This window comes from Ascaphus truei, chromosome 2 (assembly GCF_040206685.1).
Source record: "Ascaphus truei isolate aAscTru1 chromosome 2, aAscTru1.hap1, whole genome shotgun sequence".
Lineage (NCBI taxonomy): Eukaryota > Metazoa > Chordata > Amphibia > Anura > Ascaphidae > Ascaphus > Ascaphus truei.
This window is the reverse complement of record NC_134484.1, coordinates 469161309-469186283: the sequence shown is the minus strand read 5'-3', so window position 1 is coordinate 469186283 and position 24975 is coordinate 469161309. Positions and strand designations below refer to the sequence as shown.

The 24975-nt window shown below is 52.6% G+C and overlaps 1 protein-coding gene across 8 annotated transcripts in view; it reads left to right on the top strand.

Annotated features, from left to right (window-relative positions):
- LOC142487972 (uncharacterized) overlaps nucleotides 1–24975 on the top strand; it is a 102833-nt gene that overhangs the window by 14619 nt on the left and 63239 nt on the right. For 6 of the 8 annotated variants that reach the window (XM_075588204.1, XM_075588207.1, XM_075588210.1 and 3 more), the window contains exons 4-12: nucleotides 1301–1423; nucleotides 3868–3987; nucleotides 5287–5391; nucleotides 7815–7943; nucleotides 8066–8185; nucleotides 11460–11579; nucleotides 12127–12267; nucleotides 22874–22972; nucleotides 24418–24544. In XM_075588204.1, the coding sequence (XP_075444319.1) occupies nucleotides 1301–1423; nucleotides 3868–3987; nucleotides 5287–5391; nucleotides 7815–7943; nucleotides 8066–8185; nucleotides 11460–11579; nucleotides 12127–12267; nucleotides 22874–22972; nucleotides 24418–24544 (1084 nt within the window). The remainder of the gene's footprint in view (nucleotides 1–1300; nucleotides 1424–3867; nucleotides 3988–5286; nucleotides 5392–7814; nucleotides 7944–8065; nucleotides 8186–11459; nucleotides 11580–12126; nucleotides 12268–22873; nucleotides 22973–24417; nucleotides 24545–24975) is intronic. The other 2 variants (XM_075588209.1, XM_075588208.1) reach the window with 2 other exon arrangements.

Below are 24975 nucleotides of genomic sequence, written 5' to 3'. Positions count from 1 at the left end.
CAGCCGAAATAAAGAACTTGCTGAAGGCTGATATTGTGGCTGTAGAAAAACTTTATTCGCACAAGGTGCAGGCGGATCCTCTGACGCGTTTCAGCCTGTCAGGCCTATTGTATCAATTACCAACGCAGAACTATGTTATTTCTGAGCGCCTGATGGGTTAATCTATGATTCACCCGTTATCTACGCCTATAGATCGATCAATGGAAATTCTCACCGGAAACCCCCGCGAGTCAGGCCCCTCGTTGTGTGTTGGAAACGCACGGTCCTGTTCCTAAACTCTAATAATTATTATGTCACAGTGCCCGGCAGTGTGCGCAGCGCTGTACACCGCGTTTCTGCCCCGTAGAGACAGTTTTTACCATGTCATTCGGTGCCCGGAGTGCCGGACGTTTCCATTAATCCCGCAGTTGCTTGCGTTTCCAGCAATGTCCTTGTGCTGCGATCGATCCGTTCTCCCTTGAAGTTCCCGGCTTCCCAGGGCACGCAATATGGCCGCCTGTTTCAAGAGGACATGCTGTGGCTTCCTAAATAGTTGCTATAGCAACCCAAGGAAGCCAGGTACATTAAACCTCATTAATAAGAGCATAAAGCAGGGAGGGATACCACACCGCTGATTAAACACCACATATAGGATTCTGCAGGTGATGCGGCTCTAACGGAGCCCCCCAAGCCCGATTGAAGTGTTAATTTCGGCTCCGCGGACCCCCGGCTTCCAGAGATACTTACCTCCCAAAGGGCTGCCGGCGTCCCTGCAGTTTTCTGTAGTTTAAAGCTGCCGCGTCACGTGGGCCAATAGGAAGCGGCACCGGGTGATGTCACGGCTTCCTATTGGCCCGCAGGGCCCGGAGCCTTGAAAAGCAGCCATATAGTGAACCCTGGAGCGGCTACCGGAACCTTCTATGCAGGTAAGTACCTCTGGAAGCAGGGTCCCCGGAGCTGAGATGAGTGGGGTTCAAGTCCGGAGACCCCCTGCTTCAATAGTGGGGTTAAAAAATAAAAACGGCTTCGATTGCGTCTCTAACGGACTTGGCGTTGCCTGACGCGAGGATTAAAGACCCTTCTCGCCTTCCTCAGAGGTAACCATGTTACCACAGCTCCCGGGCAGGATGCCCCTACTGTAACGGGAATATTAATACCCCAGTCCCAACCTTGGCCCATTCAGTCCCGCAATGTATGTAACACGGCTCCCTGTACGGGGCTGCACGTGTAGTACGCGTAGGGGAGGATGTCCGCGTGCCGCGCTGTGCAGCTGCGCTAATGGATGAGTAACGCAACGCACGTTTTTTGCTCTTGACTTCAGATCGCATCTCCCCGCCCCGAGCGGGCTCCGAAGGCGGAGACCGAGGCCACGGGTCCCGGCGCAGGCGTGTCTCACGGCACCACGCAGACTGCGGGCCACAGCTCCCAGTCACTGGTGAACCAGGTGAGCACAGAGTCAGGCAGGAGGCGGACAGGCACAGGACACTGCTGCGCCAACAGGTCTGGTTAACCTAAACTCCTCTTGCGTGTTCTCCGACTAAAGCTCTTAACCCCTCCACTGCCAGGACGCGGCTGACAGATCCGTTTCTGGACAAAGGCCTGCCAGGGTTTTTTTTTTAAAAATGGCTGCCGGGATTCAAACCATTTTAGCCAGCAGCGGTTTCTCGTGGACCCTCCTCGTTATCCGTGAACGAGAAACGGGCGAGAACTTGGCCCAAAAAAAAGGAGGAAGATTTAAATACAACAAACGCTGCCCGGCGGTTACAGCCGCGCTTTCTGCCTACGTGGTTGTGCGTCCCTAGAATAACCGCGTGGATTTATTTATTTTTTCCTTCCGTGGCAGGACGCTTTTCTACGTGTGGTGTTTCTCTGAGGTTCTTCCCCTGATCCGTTCCTCCAGAAACCCCGTTGTTATTTTTTTTATTGTGCATATCCTCCTCTGTATTTGGTAGTATATTAATGACTATTCCAATGGTATAATTGCTACACGTGACATTATACAGTGTGTTTGTAACGCTATACAGGCATACCCCGGTTTAAGGACACTCACGAGTAAGGACATAATCGCCCAATAGGCAAACGGCAGCTCGCGCATGCGCCTGTCGGCACGTCCTGAACAGCAATACTGGCTCCCTACCTGTACCGAAGACTATAGAGCCTGTTACACATGTGTTATTTACATCAGTTATGCACGTATATGACGATTGCAGTACAGAACATGCATCGATAAGTGGGGAAAAGGTAGTGATTCACTTTAAGTACATTTTCACTTTACATACATGCTCCGGTCCCATTGCGTACGTTAATGCGGGTATGCCTGGTGTTACATAGTTACATACATGCTCCGGTCCCATTTGCGTATGTTAATGCGGGGTATGCCTGGTGATACATAGTTACATACATGCTCCGGTCCCATTGCATACGTTAATGCGGGGTGTGCCTGTGTTACATAGTTACATACATGGTCCGGTCCCATTGCGCACGTTAATGCGGGGTATGCCTGGTGTTACATAGTTACATACATGCTCCGGTCCCATTGCGCACGTTAATGAGGGGTATGCCTGGTGTTACATAGTTACATACATGCTCCGGTCCCATTGCGTACGTTAATGCGGGGTATGCCTGGTTTACATAGTTACATACATGCTCCGGTCCCATTGCGTACGTTAATGCGGGGTATGCCTGTGTTACATAGTTACATACATGCTCCGGTCTCATTGCGTACGTTAATGCGGGGTATGCCTGGTGTTACATAGTTACATACATGCTCCGGTCCCATTGCGTACGTTAATGCGGGGTATGCCTGGTGTTACATAGTTACATACATGCTCCGGTCCCATTTGCGTGCGTTAATGCGGGGTGTGCCTGGTGTTACATAGTTACATACATGCTCCGGTCCCATTGCGTACGTTAATGCGGGGTGTGCCTGGTGTTACATAGTTACATAGTTACATACATGCTCCGGTCCCATTGCGTACGTTAATGCGGGGTATGCCTGGTGTTACATAGTTACATACATGCTCCGGTCCCATTGCGTACGTTAATGCGGGGTATGCCTGGTGTTACATAGTTACATACATGCTCCGGTCCCATTGCGTACGTTAATGCGGGGTATGCCTGGTGTTACATAGTTACATACATGCTCCGGTCCCATTGCGCACGTTAATGCGGGGTGTGCCTGTGTTACATGCTCCGGTCCCATTGCGCACGTTAATGCGGGGTATGCCTGGTGTTACATAGTTACATACATGCTCCGGTCCCATTGCGTACGTTAATGCGGGGTATGCCTGGTGTTACATAGTTACATACATGCTCCGGTCCCATTGCGCACGTTAATGCGGGTGTGCCTGTGTTACATGCTCCGGTCCCATTGCGCACGTTAATGCGGGGTATGCCTGGTGTTACATAGTTACATACATGCTCCGGTCCCATTGCGTACGTTAATGCGGGGTATGCCTGGTGTTACATAGTTACATACATGCTCCGGTCCCATTGTGCACGTTAATGCGGGGTGTGCCTGGTGTTACATAGTTACATACATGCTCCGGTCCCATTGCGTACGTTAATGCGGGGTATGCCTGGTGTTACATAGTTACATACATGCTCCGGTCCCATTGCGCACGTTAATGCGGGGTGTGCCTGTGTTACATGCTCCGGTCCATTGCGCACGTTAATGCGGGGTATGCCTGGTGTTACATAGTTACATACATGCTCCGGTCCCATTGCGCACGTTAATGCGGGGTGTGCCTGTGTTACATGCTCCGGTCCCATTGCGCACGTTAATGCGGGGTGCGCCTGTACTTGCAGCAACACGCGGCAGCTCGGCATTAACCCTGCTCGGCCTTTAGCACCACTCACGCTCACCTATAAAACCGTTTGCCCCCGCAGATCGTCCTCAACTTCCTGGAGCAACACAAGAAAGTGCCGGCTGAAAACGTGCCCGTCGTCTGTGTGTCCCAGTGCCGGGCCCAGGGGGTCAGTCACAGCCCCCAGCCTGTGGTCAAACAGGTGAGAGGTCACGGGGTCAGAGGATGGACGGATCTGTACACTAGTACTCCACAGTAACGGTAGTAATAGTACTAGTAGCTCTGCACCAGGGGTGGCCAACTCCAGTACTCCAGGGCCACCAACAGGTCCGGTTTTAAGGCTAGCCCTGCTTCAGTACCGGGAGGTGCTGTCTTCCAATGGGCCACCTGTGCTGAAGCAGGGATATCCTGAAAACAGCTGGCGCCTCTGTTGCTGGCACTTGCCCCCCCGCGCTCCCCCCGCGCTCGCTTTCCATGCTGCCCAGTTATTTCCCGCAGGGGCGGACGCCGCAGCTGACCAATGAGGTTTTCGAGAACGCTATATTTTTTCAACCCTTTCACTGCCAGAGGTGCGAGTCGTCTCACACAGAGGGGCGCAGGGAACCTCTGCAATATATACCGTGACGACCTATTTAGCCCGTCCCCTGTCCCTCAGCATCCATTCAGTAAGTGCTGTATCGCTGTGCCATACGGATGTCCTAATCGCGGGATCTACCTGTGAATGCGGCGTGTTCTGTGACATGACCCGCAGCCCCTCCCCCTCCCCCCCACCCCCCAAAAAAGACATTGGGAGGATTGCTGCTTTAACGTCTTTCTTTGCCCCCTCTGGCAGTGAAGGTGTTAATCCTTAGATTGGCTGTTATTGGGACTGCAGCTTTAATGTCGAAGCCTCGCGGTTTCAGACCGCGTCCGTGTCCTGCGCAGGTTCCACATAATCCTGCTGGGTAAATCCGACCCTGGGCGAGAGTCCGTTACTCCGTTACTCCGTTACTCCGTTACTCCGTTACTCCGTGCAACCCTGCTACTTGTGTGCACTTTTCTGCACATTGGGAGGGCTGTTTATTAAACTGCGATAGTGCCGATCAGTACGCTATCACACAGAATCTCTCACTGACTGCCTGTTTCCATACGACGTGCCCCGGTCAGCACTGTTGTAGTCTCGTGCCCAACGCCCGGCAGTGGGCAGCGCCCGGCAGTGGGCAACGCCCAACGCCCGGCAGTGGGCAACGCCCAACGCCCGGCAGTGGGCAACGCCCAACGTCCGGCAGTGGGCAACGCCACTCCGCATTTTATTCATCGCCATCCAGTCTGAGCGGTTACTAAACAAAGACGAGAACCTTTTTTTTAGGTTTTTAAGATCTTTTACTGTTAGAGAATTGCTCGTGCGTAGAAGTAAAATCTCGGCCACGGAACGCGTCGGAGCTGCGGGTGGCCTGGGTAAGGAAAAGCCGCAGCCAGGAAGGATCAGACCTGTAACTCTCTCCTGTCTCCGTCCTTACAGATCGTTCTCATCTTCCTGGAACATCCCAGTGACTCAGCCCAGCAAAGCCCCCCCAGCTCCTCTCAGGGACCCCCGCGCACTGTCAGCTCCGGCACCCAGACAGAGGTAATCCACCGGGCACCCCCCTCCCTCCAACGTGGCACCCCCCTCCCACCAACGTGGCACGTTTACATGTTCCCAGGGGACATGGGGCACCCTCCTCCCACCAACGTGGCACGTTCACATGTTCCCAGGGGACACGGGGCACCCTCCTCCCACCAACGTGGCACGTTTATATGTTCCCACGGGAGAGGTATCCCAGGGGACACGGGGCACCCTCCTCCCACCAACGTGGCACGTTTACATGTTCCCACGGGAGAGGTATCCCAGGGGACACGGGGCACCCTCCTCCCACCAACGTGGCACGTTTACATGTTCCCACGGGTGAGGTATCCCAGGGGACACAGGACACCCTCCTCCCACCAACGTGGCACGTTTACATGTTCCCAGGGGACACAGGACACCCTCCTCCCACCAACGTGGCACGTTTACATGTTCCCAGGGGACACGGGGCACCCTCCCACCAACGTGGCACGTTTACATGTTCCCAGGGGACACGGGGCACCCTCCTCCCACCAACGTGGCACGTTTACATGTTCCCAGGGGACACGGGGCACCCTCCTCCCACCAACGTGGCACGTTTACATGTTCCCAGGGGACACGGGGCACCCTCCTCCCACCAACGTGGCACGTTTACATGTTCCCACAGGAGAGGTATCCCAGGGGACACAGGACACCCTCCTCCCACCAACGTGGCACGTTTACATGTTCCCAGGGGACACGGGGCACACTCCTCCCACCAACGTGGCACGTTTACATGTTCCCAGGGGACACGGGGCACACTCCTCCCACCAACGTGGCACGTTTACATGTTCCCAGGGGACACGGGGCACACTCCTCCCACCAACGTGGCACGTTTACATGATCCCAGGGGACACGGGGCACCCTCCTCCCACCAACGTGGCACGTTTACATGTTCCCACGGGATCTAAGGCTACGTCCATAGAGCCTCGGCCCGCGCTCCTCCGCGCTGACGCTCGCCTGCCCGGTCAGGAGCGATCCCATGGACTGGCAGGCGAGCCAGCGGGGGTAATCGGGACGCGGGGGACACGGCGCCGTGACGTTAACGCTGCTTTGCTGCGATTGGAGGTTTTCAGCCGACAGCGCGCTGAAAAACAGTCTCTGCTGTCGGCTGAAAATTCAGACGCCTCAGCACGCCTGCGGACGCTCGCGGGAGCCCCCTCTAAAGACATCCTCATTGAGGATGCCGGGGCTCAGCGCGGAGCGTCCGAGCGGCTTCCCCCCCCTATGGACGTAACCTAAGGGCTGTTATATACAGCGTGCGGCCGCGCGTTCCTATGTGAACGCACGTGTCGCATGCTTTTCCTGTATATAGTGCCGGGAGCTGCAGGTAGTGTGTCTGTGTGTGTGTCTGTGTGTGTGTCTGTGTGTGTGTCTGTGTGTGTGTGTGTGTGTGTGTGTGTGTGTGTGTGTGTACACACATACACACACATACATACATTTGAGCGCAGGCAGCGGCGCGAAAAGACGATTTTCCTCATCTTCGCCGCTGTCTGCCGGCTCCCCTCTCCCTGCCGTGCGCGCGCGCGCCCCTTCTATAGAAAGGCGGACTAACGTCAGCCAACTAACAATCCGCGCGCGCTATAGAACGTGCCTAGGGGGCAAGAGACGTAAATAGCGACTGAAGTAATTTATTAAAGGCTCCCTGCTACAAAACTGGGGTACAAGAATTGTCAGATTTTATTTAATAAAATATATATATATATTATTATTGTTGTTATTATTATTATTATCATTGTTATTATTATTTTGCCGCCGGGAGACAGTAGGCGGCTGTCAGTCAGTGGTTCGCTGGTAATGCGCTTGAGGTATTTGGAGGAGATGAGGATAATGCCCTTTTTGTGATGTGGTCCTGGACCACACACACAGCATTGTACATACAGTTGTAGTGACTCTCCCGCTGAGCCCCTTGCCCACAGAGCTTACAATCTGATTTTCTGGGGGGACAAAGTGACTTCCCAAAGGACAAGTCACAAGGAGCAGTCGCTGGGACTGGATCTCGGCCGTGACGTTAGTGTGTCCCCTGTGTGGCTGTATCAGGGAGGTTCATCGTGTGCAGCATCTCTCTCTCTGCACCCGGCTCCGCTTTACCTTCTCTTCCTCTCTTCTCTGGCTTAGGCCTATCTTCTGTACAGTGTCGTCACTTATTTCCCCCCCCCCCCCGTTCCTCCTCCTCCTCCCCCCCGTTCCTCTTCCTCCTCCCCTCCCCCCCCCTCCCGTTCCTCTTCCCCCTCCCCCCCCCCCTCCCCGTTCCTCTTTCTTCTTCCTCCCCCTTCCCCCCCCCCCCGTTCCTCTTTCCTCCTCCTCCTCAACCCCCCCGTTCCCCCTCCACTTCCTCCCTGTGTGAGGCTGAACATCAGGGTCTCACATTCTGATCTCCGTTCCGATTACGATGTGTATAATTGCAGGCCGGGGACGAGCAACTCAGGAAGCCCAAAGATGAGGCGGAAAGCCCCCCGCTCCTCCCACAGAGACCCTCACAGAGTAACAGCCGCTCGTCTTGTGAGACCTGCTGTCTGACACCATCTTTAAACCAGGTACTGCCCCACTCTTCCCCCCCCCCCCCCCGTGAGAGGGGTCTGTAACTTGCCCCTGTGTTGTCATGTTGTATAAGCCCCCGTGAGATGGGTCTGTAACTGCCCCTGTGCTGTTGTTACAGTATGTGGGCAGTCTGCTGGAGCAGCACAAGGATTCCGTGCGAGAGACCATTCTGAGCCCGTGTGTGTCTGCGTCTAACTCCCTGTGTGAGTGCAGCCAGTCCCAGCCGCTGATCAGACAGGTAAGTCTGTCCCTCTGCCCCCTGGCAGCAAGTGGCGCTGGCTGCTGCTGCTGTCTGCCGCGCTGCTGCTGTCTGCCGCGCTGCTGCTGCTGCTGCTGTCGCTGCTGCTGTCTGCCGCGCTGCTGCTGCTGCTGTCTGCCGCGCTGCTGCTGTCTGCCGCGCTGCTGCTGTCTGCCGTCTGCTGCTGCTGTCTGCTGTCTGCGGCGCTGCTGCTGTCTGCCGCGCTGCTGCTGTCTGCCGTCTGCCGCGCTGCTGCTGTCTGCCGTCTGCCGCGCTGCTGCTGTCTGCCGTCTGCCGCGCTGCTGCTGTCTGCCGTCTGCCGCGCTGCTGCTGTCTGCCGTCTGCCGCGCTGCTGCTGTCTGCCGTCTGCCGCGCTGCTGCTGTCTGCCGTCTGCCGCGCTGCTGCTGTCTGCCGTCTGCCGCGCTGCTGCTGTCTGCCGTCTGCCGCGCTGCTGCTGTCTGCCGTCTGCCGCGCTGCTGCTGTCTGCCGTCTGCCGCGCTGCTGTCTGCCGTCTGCCGCGCTGCTGCCGTCTGCCGCGCTGCTGCCGTCTGCCGCGCTGCTGCTGTCTGCCGCGCTGCTGCTGTCTGCCGCGCTGCTGCTGTCTGCCGCGCTGCTGCTGTCTGCCGCGCTGCTGCTGTCTGCCGCGCTGCTGCTGTCTGCCGCGCTGCTGCTGCCTGCCGCGCTGCTGCTGCCTGCCGCGCTGCTGCTGCCTGCCGCGCTGCTGCTGCCTGCCGCGCTGCTGCCGCTGTCTGCCGCTGCTGTCTGCCGCTGTCTGCCGCGCTGCTGCTGCTGCCGCTGTCTGCCGCTGTCTGCCGCGCTGCTGCTGCTGCTGCTGCTGCTGTCTGCCGCGCTGCTGCTGTCTGCCACGCTGCTGCTGTCTGCCGTCTGCCGCTGCTGCTGCTGCCTGCCGCGCTGCTACTGCTGCTGCCTGCCTCGCTGCTGCTGCTGCCTGCCGCGCTGCTGCTGCTGCCTGGCGCGCTGCTGCTGCTGTCTGCCGCGCTGCTGCTGTCTGCCGCGCTGCTGCTGCTGTCTGCCGCGCTGCTGCTGCTGTCTGCCGCGCTGCTGCTGCTGCTGCCTGCCGCGCTGCTGCTGCTGCTGCTGTCTGCCGCTGTCTGCCGCGCTGCTGCTGCTGCTGCCTGCCGCGCTGCTGCTGTCTGCCGCGCTGCTGCTGCTGTCTGCCGCGCTGCTGCTGCTGTCTGCCGCGCTGCTGCTGCTGTCTGCCGCGCTGCTGCTGCTGCTGTCTGCCGCGCTGCTGCTGCTGTCTGCCGCGCTGCTGCTGTCTGCCGCGCTGCTGCTGCTGCTGTCTGCCGCGCTGCTGCTGCTGCTGTCTGCCGCGCTGCTGCTGCTGCTGCTGCTGTCTGCCGCGCTGCTGCTGTCTGCTGTCTGCTGCTGCTGCTGCCTCCCGCGCTGCTGCTGCTGTCTGCCGCGCTGCTGCTGCTGTCTGCCGCGCTGCTGCTGCTGTCTGCCGCGCTGCTGCTGCCTCTGTCTGCCGCGCTGCTGCTGCTGCTATCTGCCGCGCTGCTGCTGTCTGCCGCGCTGCTGCTGCTGCTGCTGTCTGCCGCGCTGCTGCTGCTGTCTGCCGCGCTGCTGCTGCTGCTGTCTGCCACGCTGCTGCTGTCTGCCGCGCTGCTGCTGTCTGCCGCGCTGCTGCTGCTGTCTGCCGCGCTGCTGCTGTCTGCTGCGCTGCCGTCTGCCGCGCTGCTGCTGCTGTCTGCCGTCTGCCGCGCTGCTGCTGCTGTCTGCCGCGGCAGCAACCAGGCAAATGCGCAGACCAAAGTGAATTAATAGTAGTGATGTTTAGTGAATTTAATGTAGGTAAATTACACAAATGAATCAGACCTGTACAAATATTGTATAATACATGAGCGGTTCGATGTTGCCATGGTAAGCAGATATTTGGGTTGCCATAATATCATCTTTGTGGGGCCTTTTATCTGTGGGCAAAAATCTAAGTGCAATGATGTGATAATGAGCAGAACAGCTAAAAGCGGCAGACAACAAGCATGTTACATAATGACTTTCCTCTGGGCTCTTTACAAAGAACACCTTCATTTTTCACAAGATGTAACCAATATGTAAAAGTCTCCTTGTAATGGAGTTGGATTGTATTCTTTCTTTTATTTTTTTGTAAGAAGGCCTTGGAGTCTCCCTCTTTTTTATTTGACTGGAAATGCCACCTCTGTGTGTGCACTGATTTGTGTGTCTATCTAAAAAGAAAATCGAAGACGTGCACCATACTGCAGAACATATTTAACGGAGAGATATATGATCACTGAGAGATGCATTCACAGGGATCTGTGCTAATAATTACATGCACGAAAGAGACGTTATTTTGCCAGACGCGCGGGTTTGCGGCGCACATGCAGCAGTATTGTCAGATCGAGCTAAAGTAATCTACGGGTGTTTTTTTTTTCCTCTCCATAAGTAGTAGAAGATTAAATAACGTGGAGGTTTCCAAAGATCGAGTGGAAGTCCCGGAGTGTTTGGACCGTTATTTTTGCTTTCCACTTCTAACTCGTCGATGGCGTGCGGATGTCACTCAGTGACCCGACGCGTTTCATCACAGACTTGTGACTTCCTCAGGGTAATGCACTCTTCAGATCAGGTGCTGGTTTAAATATCTCCTTGTTGCTAAGCAACCATGTCCAAGCATTGAATTAAAGGTACAATACCTAGCCTAACAACAATTTAACATAGAGCTAATAAGAGCGATCTCTAAAGCCATACAGAAGCCATACAGCTAGGTAAGCAAGCTGAGGAAGAACCGTTCTATTACAGAACAAGATCAATACACGAAAGGCAAAGAACAAAATACAATACTCCAATCAAAACCACTCCAAAAGGCCATTAATAAGGATTAAAACAGATATAATACATTTTCAATAATGGATCCAGGACACTGTTATCACCAGCATAATATAGTATAAATACATTCATTAAGTTCAAGGGTTGATGGTGCCCAAAGTATAAAGCCAGAAAGATTCTCTAATGCAAAGGGCCTTGAACCTGTTTCTCCCCCCCCCCCCCCCCACCACCACACCCCCAAGTTTAGTGGGGGGTATATGTTGGTCCCATGACCCTCAGGCACTCAGGATCTCTGTTGTGACAGGAGAGAGCGTGCCTCTGAGGACGATCTATTAACTATACTACGTCTATAGTCAAGAAATCTTTTGCTCAAAGGACCTTTAGTACATCCAGTGTGTGTCTCTAAACTGAGTAGATGAGCAGTTCCATAGTTGGGGATGAACTGAATCGGGTTACGTTTCTGTGCAGATCGTCCTTAATATCCTGGAGCAGGAGCTGAGACCTGCAAAGCAGGCTGTCCCCAGCCCCGGGACTTCTAGTGACCCGTCACCGCCTGCATGCTCCGGACACCAGCACACAGACAGACAGGTGGGGACGCGTCTTCTGTCGCTTACAGAAGAACTGCCCTAAAACATGCATGCTTTTTATATTTTTAATAATTGAGAAACATTGAGTTAAAAAAATCAAGTTAGGTGCTCTCCGGAGGAACAGGGCAAATGTTATAAGGAAACCTGACGTTTCCTGTAGAGGAAATGTTGGTGCACAAGATCTACTACTCTTAGTGTGTGTGTGTGTGTGTGTGTGTGTGTGTGTGTGTGTGTGTGTGTGTGTGTGTCTGCAACCAGCTCCCGGCTCGGATGTGATAATGAGCCGGTCCTGGTTTAGTTTGAAGGAAGCCTGGCCTGGATTAGTATCCCCTGGCTGACCTGGATTAGTATCCCCTGCTTGACCTGGATTAGTATCCCCTGGAAGCGGGTATCTGTGTAGTGCATGGGGTTCTGGGCAGTCTGTTTAGATCCACACGTCCTCTTTCAATCCCAGGAAACGCCCTCCTATTACACAAGACGAGGGAGGACCATGTCTTCAGTAGGACTGTCCTACAGATAGGATTATGTTGTGATGTGTATAATTGCAGGCCAGGGAGGAGTATCTGCAGGATCAACTCAGGAAGCCCAAAGATGAGACGGGAAGCCACCTGCTCTTCCAACAGAGACCCTCACAGAGTAGCAGTCGCTCGCCTTGTGAGACCTGCTGTCTGGAGCCATCTTTAAACCAGGTACTGCTCTTACCTCTGGTGTAACCTTGCAAAAAAACAATTCCACTTTCCTGTCCCCTACTTGGCAGTGGGTACTAATTGGGATTAGCTCCTCCGTTGGCATAGGTAGGAATGGAAAAGCTTCTGCCGGGTCCTGGTATGAGCCCCTCCCTGGTATATGAGACCGTCTTTTTCCTGTCATACAATGTAGCACTTAGTGTTTGTTATTTTGTTAAGTTGGGACTCATCAGGGCTGTATTTGTTCAATCTGTGGGGTTGTTGGCCTCTTTGCCCCTGAAGCTCCAGCAGAAGTGCCGTCTGGAAAATCCATCCGGAAGCCCTGCGTCCGGGCAGAACACTGCAGAAGCACCCGAGAATGCAGGCAGGCTGGAACGCATGGCTGGGGTAAGACACGCTGGATTCCTCTGTGAGCGGGAAGCAGAGAAATGGGGCGTGTTTATGTGGGCCTTCTCATCCCCTCAAAGCGGCAATGACACTCTGTCACGCACGCCATGCGGACCCCACAATAGTCTTAAAGGGGCAATACCATCTAATTGTGCCTGATCTTCCTGAAGCGTTTCTGAGGACTAAGGAAATTGCTATTTCGCACAGAATGATTATAGATGCTGAATAATAATACAAGGGGTCGCTGCCCAAAACTTTGTCGAGTCCCTAGTTGGTAGAATGATTGGAATACAAAAGAGAGACTAACAATGGAGGGAAGATTGTTTCCTATATTCTCTATCTTTGATGCAGTACCTTTGGGGTATTTGAGTGGAAGGTGGTTAAAGCCAGTGATATGGGCGGCCTGCAATTATCCAGGATATGCCCAGCTCCTAGTAAGCCAGTGCTCAAAGAAATGATGGGGAGTGCTTCTATCTGCGGCCAGGGGCCTTTATGACCAGATTTATATTCTCCTATCCTGGATGAAGAATACGGTCTCTCAGATTATGGCTAAATAAACCCAGAAGAGCTCAAGGTCCCTGTAAGATGTGTGCAGAGGTATGCAAAATGGAGACCGTTTTTAGGGTGACATTAATATAAGGCTTTGTCTGTTCCTTTAAATAACACAGCAAACAAAAATATACATAAAACAGCAAACACCTATCCCTGTGTAAGGGCTAACTCACACCCAGGGCCCTATCTGTAAGACTGGCGGGAAAAGTCCTTTACCAGTATACCAACCCCAAAGTCTCAGCGGTACCTTAAAGCAGATGGCCCTTCAGGTCAGTGGTGTGTTGGAGGGTCCAGTCTCTGGCAGGGTCCTGGGTCCAGGTAAAGAGATATGGTCCCCATCTGTCTTGTTTTCAATGACCAGTCCTTCGGTGCACTCAAGACCTCCTTTTTCTTGTTGGCACCCTTGTGTACTGAGGAAAATCTCTTTCATGTGTCTCCCATGACACACTGTCACAGAGCTCTCATTAGGCAGGTGGAGTCTGGTCAATTGCCTGGCAGTACTTAACCAGCTCCCTGCTGCATTTAGAGGCCGTTTCTTCAACAGGGATAAGTCCCTGTTACTGTCCCAAATAAGACTGGAAAGGGGAGGCGCAACTTCGTCAGAGGAGCCTGACGTGCTATAGCAGTCCCTGGAAGGAGAGCAATGTGATTCATCTGACGATAGTGACTGAATGGAATCAGCATGATGATAAATTGGTCACCCGGAGACACTTTCCAAGATGTATCCCTTAACACAAAGACGTCAAAAGTTGGGAAAATTCCTTGAAGGTGGCCGCTGCAATCGCCTGAATTGCAGGAAAGACTACATTACCAGTGGAAGATGCTGTGGCGTTTCGTGACACATTGGATTGAAGGATGGAGCCTCCTGAAGAAATCCTTTTTCAGGCAGTGGGTCTCGCATGCGCGCCTATGGTAGCCACAGCCTCATTTTTTAGAGCCGTATGTTGCTAGGCAATCTGGAAGAGGGTTTGGAAAGCGGTGTCAGGAGAACCTCAATTCTATCGGCATTATCAGAAATCAAGAAGGCGACCGGCCTATATAGCAGAAGCATCTGCCGACGTAGTGCGCGTCTCGGCAAGAAGCATGGGCCTGTCAGTGGCAGCAAGAAGAGCACTGTTCAACTTACAAGATCAACTTATCTTCCCTACAAAGGTGAATTTCTGTTTGGGAGAAAACTAGACCCCCATAATAGCTAAGGTATCACAGGGAATGGGCCCTTTCTCCCCAGCAAAGAAGAAAAGGAAAATTCTTTGCCTCTGCAAGACCGAATGCTTCTTAGAGAAGCAAAATACTACTGACCGGGAAGGCCTTTGTCCCCCTCTCGATATTTGTTGTTTAGCCAAAGCAGCCTTTTACGTGTCCCTAGTGAGGAGGATTTTTTTAGGACAGGCAAGTTAGCATTAAATGAGGCGAGCCCTGCAATTTGCGGTCAGAGGAAGAGGACCTCATTTCGCTACTGTATGGGTGTCACAGGGGACCAGGACCATCACACCAGGGATCAATTCGCCAGACAGAAACAGAGTTTATCATATTAATTTATTGGAAAAAAATATCCACAATTAATTTACAGTAAATCAACGCACACACACACACACACAACTGGGAAATTGGGGTTACCCTGTAGAACTGGGTGCAGGGATCTCTCTAAAGAGATCTCCCCTGTTCTTGCTTCCCTGCAATGTCCTATGGACAGTACTCCAAGCCTAAGTGCTGGAGTTGACACTGCAGCTGGAATCCCAAATCTTGAGCTATTGCTAACAGCTACTCACAGTTGCTCATAGCTCCTTCAGCTAAAGAACTCTGAGCTCACAGCTAGAGCTGATCTTATCTTCTCCAGCTAGGTGTGGGGTTTTCCCCCAGGTGTTTGCAAAATATGACCCAGCCCCTGATTGGTGGGTGGACATGCAACAACAAACACAAGAGTACATGCATGTTTATCCCTACCATCACAATTGGGCACAACCCATAAAGGACAATTGACATTTGTACAAGTGCCTCGACCGAATCTGTTTCGGGGATCCTGAAGTACAATCTCCTCCGAGATGCAAAGGCCTTGAACAACGTCATTCAAGAAGTCCAAGCCAGAGGATGGGTTATTTGTAATAGATACACAGGATTCATCCCTGCACCACAAATATGTGAGATTTGATGTAAATGGAAGGCATTGGTCAAATCAAATAAGCTTTATTGGCATGATGAAAGAACATTTTCAGTATTGCCAAAGCATGAATAACGGGTAGGGTATAATGGTTACACGGTACATGAATAACAGGGGGGGGGGGAAATGATTACATGGTACATGAATAACAGGGGGTAGGTATACTGATTACACGGCACATGAATAACAGGGGTATGTTATAATGGTTACACAATACATGAATAACACGGGGTAGGGTATGAGTACACGGTACATGAATAACAGGGGGTAGGGTATAATGATTACACGGTACATGAATAACGGGGTAGGGTATAATGATTACACGGTACATGAATAACAGGGGGTAGGGTATAATGATTACACGGTACATGAATAACGGGGAAGGGTATAATGATTACACGGTACATGAATAACAGCGGGTAGGGTATAATAATTACACAGTATATGAATAACTGGGTAGGTATAATGATTACACGGTACATGAATAACAGGGGCAAGGGTATAATGGTTACACAGTACATGAATAACGGGGTAGGGTATAATGGTTACGCAGTACATGAATAACGGGGTAGGGTATAATGATTACACGGTACATGTATAAAAGGGGGTAGGGTATAATAATTACACGGTACATGAATAACAGGGGGAAGGGTATAATGGTTACACGGTACATGAATAACACGGGGTAGGGTAAAATGGTTACACGGTACATGAATAACAGGGGGAAGGGTATAATGATTACATGGTACATGAATAACAGGGTAGGTTATAAGGTTACATGAGTAACGTGTAGGGTATAATGATTACACCAAGCATGTCAAACTCAAATGCTAACAAGGGCCAAATAAACAAGGTTTAAGTCTAGGTGGGCCGCAAAAAAAAAAAAAAACTTACATTTTCATAGAAATGTAGGTTTATTTCGAAAAGGTCTGTCTGTCTGTCTGTCTGTCTGTCTGTCTGTCTGTCTGTCTGTCTGTCTGTCTGTCTGTCTGTCTGTCTGTCTGTCTGTCTGTCTGTCTGTCTGTCTGTCTGTCTGTCTGTCTGTCTGTCTGTCTGTCTGTCTGTCTGTCTGTCTGTCTGTCTGTCTGTCTGTCTGTCTGTCTGTCTGTCTGTCTGTCTGTCTGTCTGTCTGTCTGTCTGTCTGTCTGTCTGTCTGTCTGTCTGTCTGTCTGTCTGTCTGTCTGTCTGTCTGTCTGTCTGTCTGTCTGTCTGTCTGTCTGTCTCATGAAACGAGGAAAAAAAAGCTAGATGTGAATGACTTCTGAACCCATTAAGCAGTGTCAGAATACCCCTCTTGATTTCCAAAGCAGCAATCCCGCCTGGGATCTTACCTGATCCGCAGTCCCTCAAGGTACTATACTGGAGGGGAGGTGTTCCCTACCAGTCTTCCGATGTCCCCCGTGAGAAACTTGAGTCAGATCTGGAAGAAAGCAGAATAGGTTATTTCGGTGTAGGTATAGGGCAGTTAAGATAAAAACAGAGGGAGTAGGTGAGGGTGACAGAGAGAGAGGCACAGAGACAGAGGGACAGAGACAGAGGGACAGAGACAGAGGGACTGGCACAGAGGCAGAGGGACAGAGACAGAGGGACTGGCACAGACACAGAGACACAGAGACACAGAGACACAGACAGAGGGACAGACACAGACACACAGACAGAGGGACAGACACAGAGACACAGACAGAGGCACAGACAGAGGGACCGACACAGGGACAGAGACAGAGGGACAGAGACAGGGGGACAGAGACAGGGGGACAGAGAGACAGAGACACACCTGCCCACCCTGCCCACCATACCCCAGGTCCTGTCCCACAGGCACCCAGGCCTTGCCCACCTCCCCCCCCCCCCCCCCCCAGGTTTACCAGGCTTCCAGGCAGGAGGCAGAATGCAGTATCTCCACCGGGGTTTTGACTCCGCCCCCGTGTCCTCCCACACACGGCACGAGTGCAGGATGACTGCGCCCGGCCACCGTACGACTCCAGCCGATGCAGGCCAGCTTTTCCTTCCGGCCGTGCTCCTCGCATCCCCCACACCCGCGCTCGTTTCTCCCGCGGCCAAAACTTGTAACCGCCGCCCACGCGCTCGCCGACGCACACCACCGCCGCATCTGTTGTGAGCGGGCTGCAAAAATATTCGTTGCGGGCCGCAAGTTTGACATGCCTGGATTACACGGTACATGAATAACGGGGGATACTGTGTTCCGTTTGGCTTGTTAATCTCTCCCAGAATCTTCATCAAGGCGTCCGTTACTTTAGTCGACGAATTCAGATCTATCCTGATCTAGACAAGCGACTGATAAATCTCAGCAAAGATATTCTGACACAGCATATGCAGAAATTGATTGTGTTCCTGGAGTGGCACGTATGGATAATAAATTCCCATGAGAGTTACTTCATTCCATCTCGGTCACTAACGTTTCTGGGAGTCTTATTCCAAATGGAACAAGGGAGGGTCTGTCTAACCCACAGCAGAATGAAGCAATAGGCAATACAAGCCAAGAAGCTAAGACGGACAAGTCCGGTCTCGCCAGAAGACTGCATTACGTTGCTGGAGAAATTCGCTTCGAGGCTAAGCGTTCTAGCGTGGGCCAGACTGCACGGAAGGCTGGTCCCAGAGAAATGTGATGGAGCAATAGAACGCGAATAGGAGAAAGATCCTCGCTCAGCTAATGTAATGGAGTAGGATATACAAAAGGTGGATTAACAGGACCGGTGGGAGAATTTTATCAAGAAGGAAAAGTCTCTGTATGTTGCACTCAAATGTAACGTAGAAATGGTGATGAGAATATAAAAATCTACTTGTAATTCATAGGGCTAAAATATAGTCCAATTAGAGAACAAAAACTTCACGGTGAATAAATATGTACAGTGACGCAAACTAGATAAAAACTGTGTACATAACCACGGGCTATTAAACAGTATACAGATGGTGTTCAGTAAGTATTGACACCAAAGATGTACCAGTATAAATGATAATACCTAAAGATAGTATCCATAGTGGATACCATCAGAGTATGGTCTAAGCTCTACTAGAGAACAGTATTGAATAGGTGGGATCTTATAGATGATCTCAGACCATAATGGTATACTCAACGACCCTTCACTTCCATCGGGGGGGGGGGGGGCGAAATGTATATATCACCAAGTAGCAGTTGTTACATTGGTGAACTGCTGATATTTAAATCGCCGAGAAAAGTACAGGCAGTAAATGATTCTGCAGAATAACTGCACTTGATGAATTCATCATATCATTCATCGACCCTTCACTTCCATCTGGTCCCTAAGGGACCTTTTTATATACAAGGTTCCTGCAGGGAAAGGGAGGGGCTTATATAGCCGGTTCCTGCAGGGAAAGGGAGGGGCTTATGTAACAGGTCCCTGCAGGGAAAGGGAGGGACTTATATAGCCGGTCCCTGCAGGGAAAGGGAGGGGCTTGTATAGCGGGTCCCTGCAGGGAAAGGGAGGGGCTTAGATAGCAGGTCGCTGCAGGGAAAGGGAGGGGCTTATATAGCCGGTCCCTGCAGGGAAAGGGAGGGGCTTGTATAGCGGGTCCCTGCAGGGAAAGGGAGGGGCTTAGATAGCAGGTCGCTGCAGGGAAAGGGAGGGGCTTATATAGCAGGTCCCTGCAGGGAAAGGGAGGGGCTTATATAGCAGGTCCCTGCAGGGAAAGGGAGGGGCTTATATAGCAGGTTCCTGCAGGGAAAGGGAGGGGCTTATATAGCCGGTCCCTGCAGGGAAAGGGAGGGGCTTATATAGCAGGTCCCTGCAGGGAGAGGGAGGGGCTTATATAGCATGTCCCTGCAGGGAAAGGGAGGGGCTTATATAGCAGGTCCCTGCAGGGAAAGGGAGGGGGTTATATAGCGGGTCCCTGCAGGGAAAGGGAGGGGCTTATATAGCAGGTCCCTGCAGGGAAAGGGAGGGGCTTATATAGCGGGTCCCTGCAGGGAAAGGGAGGGGCTTATATAGCGGGTCCCTGCAGGGAAAGGGAGGGGCTTATATAGCAGGTCCCTGCAGGGAAAGGGAGGGGCTTATATAGCCGGTCCCTGCAGGGAAAGGGAGGGGCTTATATAGCCGGTCCCTGCAGGGAAAGGGAGGGGCTTATATAGCAGGTCCCTGCACGGAAAGGGAGGGGCTTATATAGCAGGTCCCTGCAGGGAAAGGGAGGGGCTTATATAGCAGGTCCCTGCACGGAAAGGGAGGGGCTTATTTAGCCGGTCCCTGCAGGGAAAGGGAGGGGCTTATATAGCCGGTCCCTGCAGGGAAAGGGAGGGGCTTATATAGCCGGTCCCTGCAGGGAAAGGGAGGGGCTTATATAGCAGGTCCCTGCACGGAAAGGGAGGGGCTTATATAGCAGGTCCCTGCAGGGAAAGGGAGGGGCTTATATAGCAGGTCCCTGCACGGAAAGGGAGGGGCTTATATAGCAGGTCCCTGCAGGGAAAGGGAGGGGCTTATATAGCAGGTCCCTGCAGGGAAAGGGAGGGGCTTATATAGTGGGTCCCTGCAGGGAAAGGGAGGGGCTTATATAGCGGGTCCCTGCAGGGAAAGGAAGGGGCTTATATAGCCGGTCCCTGCATGGAAAGGGAGGGGCTTATATAGCAGGTTCCTGCAGGAAAAGGGAGGGGCTTATATAGCAGGTCCCTGCAGGGAAAGGGAGGGACTTATATAGCAGGTTCCTGCAGGAAAAGGGAGGGGCTTATATAGCAGGTCCCTGCAGGGAAAGGGAGGGGCTTATATAGCAGGTCCCTGCAGGGAAAGGGAGGGGCTTATATAGCAGGTCCCTGCAGGAAAAGGGAGGGGCTTATATAGCAGGTTCCTGCAGGAAAAGGGAGGGGCTTATATAGCCGGTCCCTGCAGGGAAAGGGAGGGGCTTAGATAGCAGGTCCCTGCAGGGAAAGGGAGGGGCTTAACTACCAGGTCCCTACAGGGAAAGGGAGGGGCTTATATAGCAGGTCCCTACAGGGAAAGGGAGGGGCTTAGATAGCAGGTCCCTGCAGGGAAAGGGAGGGGCTTAACTACCAGGTCCCTACAGGGAAAGGGAGGGGCTTATATAGCAGGTCCCTACAGGAAAAGGGAGGGGCTTATATAGCCGGTCACTGCAGGGAAAGGGAGGGGCTTATATAGCAGGTTCCTGCAGGAAAAGGGAGGGGCTTATATAGCAGGTCCCTGCATGGAAAGGGAGGGGCTTATATAGCAGGTCCCTGCAGGGAAAGGGAGGGGCTTATATAGCAGGTCCCTGTAGGGAAAGGGAGGGGCTTAGATAGCAGGTCCCTGCAGGGAAAGGGAGGGGCTTAACTACCAGGTCCCTACAGGGAAAGGGAGGGGCTTATATAGCAGGTCCCTACAGGGAAAGGGAGGGGCTTAGATAGCAGGTCCCTACAGGGAAAGGGAGGGGCTTATATAGCAGGTCCCTACAGGGAAAGGGAGGGGCTTATATAGCCGGTCCCTGCAGGGAAAGGGAGGGGCTTAGATAGCAGGTCCCTGCATGGAAAGGGAGGGGCTTATATAGCCGGTCCCTGCAGGGAAAGGGAGGGGCTTATATAACAGGTCCCTGCAGGGAAAGGGAGGGGCTTATATAGCAGGTCCCTGCAGGGAAAGGGAGGGGCTTATATAGCCGGTCCCTGCAGGGAAAGGGAGGGGCTTATATAGCCGGTCCCTACAGGGAAAGGGAGGGGCTTATATAGCCGGTCCCTGCAGGGAAAGGGAGGGGCTTATATAGCCGGTCACTGCAGGGAAAGGGAGGGGCTTATATAGCGGGTCCCTGCAGGAAAAGGGAGGGGCTTATATAGCAGGTCCTTGCAGAGAAAGGGAGGGGCTTATATAGCAGGTCCCTACAGGGAAAGGGAGGGGCTTATATAGCCGGTCCCTGCAGGGAAAGGGAGGGGCTTATATAGCAGGTCCTTGCAGAGAAAGGGAGGGGCTTATATAGCAGGTCCCTACAGGGAAAGGGAGGGGCTTATATAGCCGGTCTCTACAGGGAAAGGGAGGGGCTTATATAGCCGGTCCCTGCATGGAAAGGGAGGGGCTTATATAGCCGGTCCCTGCAGGGAAAGGGAGGGGCTTAGATTGCAGGTCCCTGCAGGGAAAGGGAGGGGCTTATATAGCCGGTCCCTGCAAGGAAAGGGAGGGGCTTATGTAACAGGTCCCTGCAGGGAAAGGGAGGGGCTTGTATAGCAGGTCCCTGCAGGGAAAGGGAGGGGCTTGTATAGCGGGTCCCTGCAGGGAAAGGGAGGGGCTTATATACCGGGTCCCTGCAGGGAAAGGGAGGGGCTTATATAGCCGGTCCCTGCAGGGAAAGGGAGGGGCTTATATAGCAGGTCCCTGCAGGGAAAGGGAGGGGCTTATATAGCAGGTCCCTGCAGGGAAAGGGAGGGGCTTATATAGCGGGTCCCTGCAGGGAAAGGGAGGGGCTTAGATAGCGGGTCCCTGTAGGGAAAGGGAGGGGCTTATATGGCGGGTCCCTGCAGGGAAAGGGAGGGGCTTATATAGCGGGTCCCTGCAGGGAAAGGGAGGGGCTTATATAGCCGGTCACTGCAGGGAAAGGGAGGGGCTTATATAGCGGGTCCCTGCAGGGAAAGGGAGGGGCTTATATAGCAGGTCCCTGCAGGGAAAGGGAGGGGCTTATATACCAGGTCCCTGCAGGGAAAGGGAGGGGCTTGTATACCAGGGCTTAATGCCCCTTTTTTCAATTTAGCTCCAAAATATCCTTGGCACATAGGCCTCTTGTCTTGGACTGTTCTTTTCATTTCCATTTTATGGGGGAGTTCAGTTCTTTATTTTGGCAGTCACACACCATTTCTTTTTTAGGCTGAGTTTTCCTGCAAGTTAGATGGATTCAGGTTGTCTCCCCCGCCCTAGTCTTCTCGTTTCTCCCCCGCACTAGTCTTCTCGTTTCTCCCCCGCACTAGTCTTCTCGTTTCTCCCCCGCACTAGTCTTCTCGTTTCTCCCCCGCACTAGTCTTCTCGTTTCTCCCCCGCACTAGTCTTCTCGTTTCTCCCCCGCACTAGTCTTCTCGTTTCTCCCCCGCACTAGTCTTCTCGTTTCTCCCCCGCACTAGTCTTCTCGTTTCTCCCCCGCACTAGTCTTCTCGTTTCTCCCCCGCACTAGTCTTCTCGTTTCTCCCCCGCACTAGTCTTCTTGTTTCTACCCCGCACTAGTCTTCTCGTTTCTCCCCCGCACTAGTCTTCTCGTTTCTCCCCCGCCTGCTCGTCTGCCCCCCCCCTCACGACTCATCTCTCTCCCCCCCTCCACCCCCCCCCCCCCCGGGCTTGTCTCTCCCGCGTGCTTGTCGTCCCTCATGGTCCCCCCCCGCACTTGTCGTCGTCCCCTGCTTATTATGTACTTGGAGCCTGTTACTGCAAAACTACTGTAATAACCAATAGTAACGTGCGTAACATGGTGCTGCCATATTTAGCGTACACCTTCCTCGCTGTAACACGCCACGTTTCCTGCTAACGATGATGTTGGACTGTAACGGTTGCATTTTGATGTTTTCCTGTTGCACCGTTTTTGTAGGAAGATCAGAGGGATCCGGCAGCACAGACGGCCGATCCGTGTCCTTCTGTCTCTGAGCCCCAGTCATCCCTTCATAACCACAACCCAACGGAGAGCAGGGTAAGGTGCCACCTTCTCATGCCATCCAGAGCATTATCCAGCCCTCCTAATCCTTCCATTGCACCATGAGTGCTGCTGATGGACGTAAACATACTTCGTATGGAATAGAAACGGAACCTTCAGATGACCGTATCTGTTCTGGTCTCCGGCTGGTTTTCAGACGACCCTTCTTTAGGGACCAGTGAATCCTAAATATCCAACAACCTACTGTCGGAGCAAGAGAATGTCACAGCGGTGATACAACTCGCACACAAACCTTCATCCAGACACTTGTTGCTCATATTAAAACACAAGCCAACACTCCCGGTGATAATACTAATAATAATAATAATAAAAAAGGAAAAACAAGTGAAGGTGGATCGTGAATATAGGATGCAGCTCCAGTCTGATTATAGACTGGGTGTTCAGTCTGGTATAGAATCGGTTCTGTTTGGGATGGTGGAGCGCAGAAGAACGGGTGAAAGTTCATCAGTGCAGGAGTCTCGCATCACACTCAAAATAAGAAAAGGCAAGAGTCTTCCAAAACGTGAGTGCGAACGCTATACGCTACTGTCTCTATTATGCAGATTTTTTTTACGTGCCGCACGATACCTATTTTTTATTTTGAGTGTGATACAAGACTGCTGCATGGACGAAAAAGAAACAATCCACGTTCCGATTTACACCACGAGGGGGGACACGCGACTAAGTTGAGTGGGTGGACTCTCGTGAAACTATTTTTTAAACGTCACTATTGGGACTTCCGTTTGCTGGTCACCATTTTTTTTTCCGCCCCTTTTGTGCTCCGCCATTCCAAACGGAACCGACTTCTTGCTCACATCTGCTTTTCGCGAGCTCGCACTCTGACCCGTAGATGTGACCAAGCTTAGCGGTAACATCGGCTGATGTGAGTCATGCACAGGATGTCTGGAAGTGAGCAGGACGCGGTGAGCCAGTGGGACTCCCAGGAATACTGGTGGTGACCAAGAACCCTACAGACCAGGGGTGGTCAACTCCAGTTCTCAAGCCCCCCCCAGCAGGTCGGGTGTTCAATCCAAGCTTTAGCACAGGTGCCTCAGTCTGTCACTGCTGCTGGAATATCCTGAGAACCTGACTTGTTGGGGGTCTTGAGGACTGGAATTGAGCACCCCTGCTATAGACTATAGGGATCTGATCCATAAAGTGCCATAGCCATCATCGATCGCTGCAGTGAATGGGTGATTTACTGTTGATGGCGGCAAAGTTATTCCCCATAGTATCCGAGTTTTGCACTCGCACCAGATGTGGATGTGTTGCAGGTAGTGATGGCTTTAAGTGAACACGAGCGTTCTGAGAAAGAAACTGCTAGTGGGAGAAGCGTTGAGGTCTCCTCCACTTGTACTGCTCTTTGAAGTAGACTCAAACCAGTGTTGATGTGTAGTCGCCAACCCCCCCCATGTCTGCTCTCCCTTTCCTTGTCACTCCAGGTTCCGGTCACGTTCAACGACGTGGCGGTGTATTTCTGCAAAGCGGAGTGGCAGCTGTTGAAGAGCCGTCAGAAGGAGCTGTATAGGGAGGTGATGAGAGACAATTACGAAGCCTTGATCTCTCTGGGTAAGTCCTGATGAAAGATGATCTATTTCTCCAGGAACTAGCGCGGACGAAATGTCCCCCCCTCCCCCCGCCCCCCATTTAATTCTTCATGCAAAAATGCAGCAACGAGACTCTCTGCCTAGGATCAGTAGTAAAGGGTCACGGACACGATGAACCAAAGAAATGTAATGTTTGGTGACTTGTGACACAGAGACCCGCCCCGTGTCACAGAGATATTTTCCAGGGATATCCCACATCAAAGGCTAGTATCTTTGCTAGGCAGCTCCTCCTTAATCCTTTCATTGTGAGACGGGTCAGCAACAGGTTTACATCTTCATCTTCACTACAACCTTTTTAGCTGACTGCACACCCTTCATTTGTTAAATTGACCTTGGCCAAACATTCTGGAGAATCCTTCCGGAAGGTTCCTCTGTATTTCTCAAATACATATT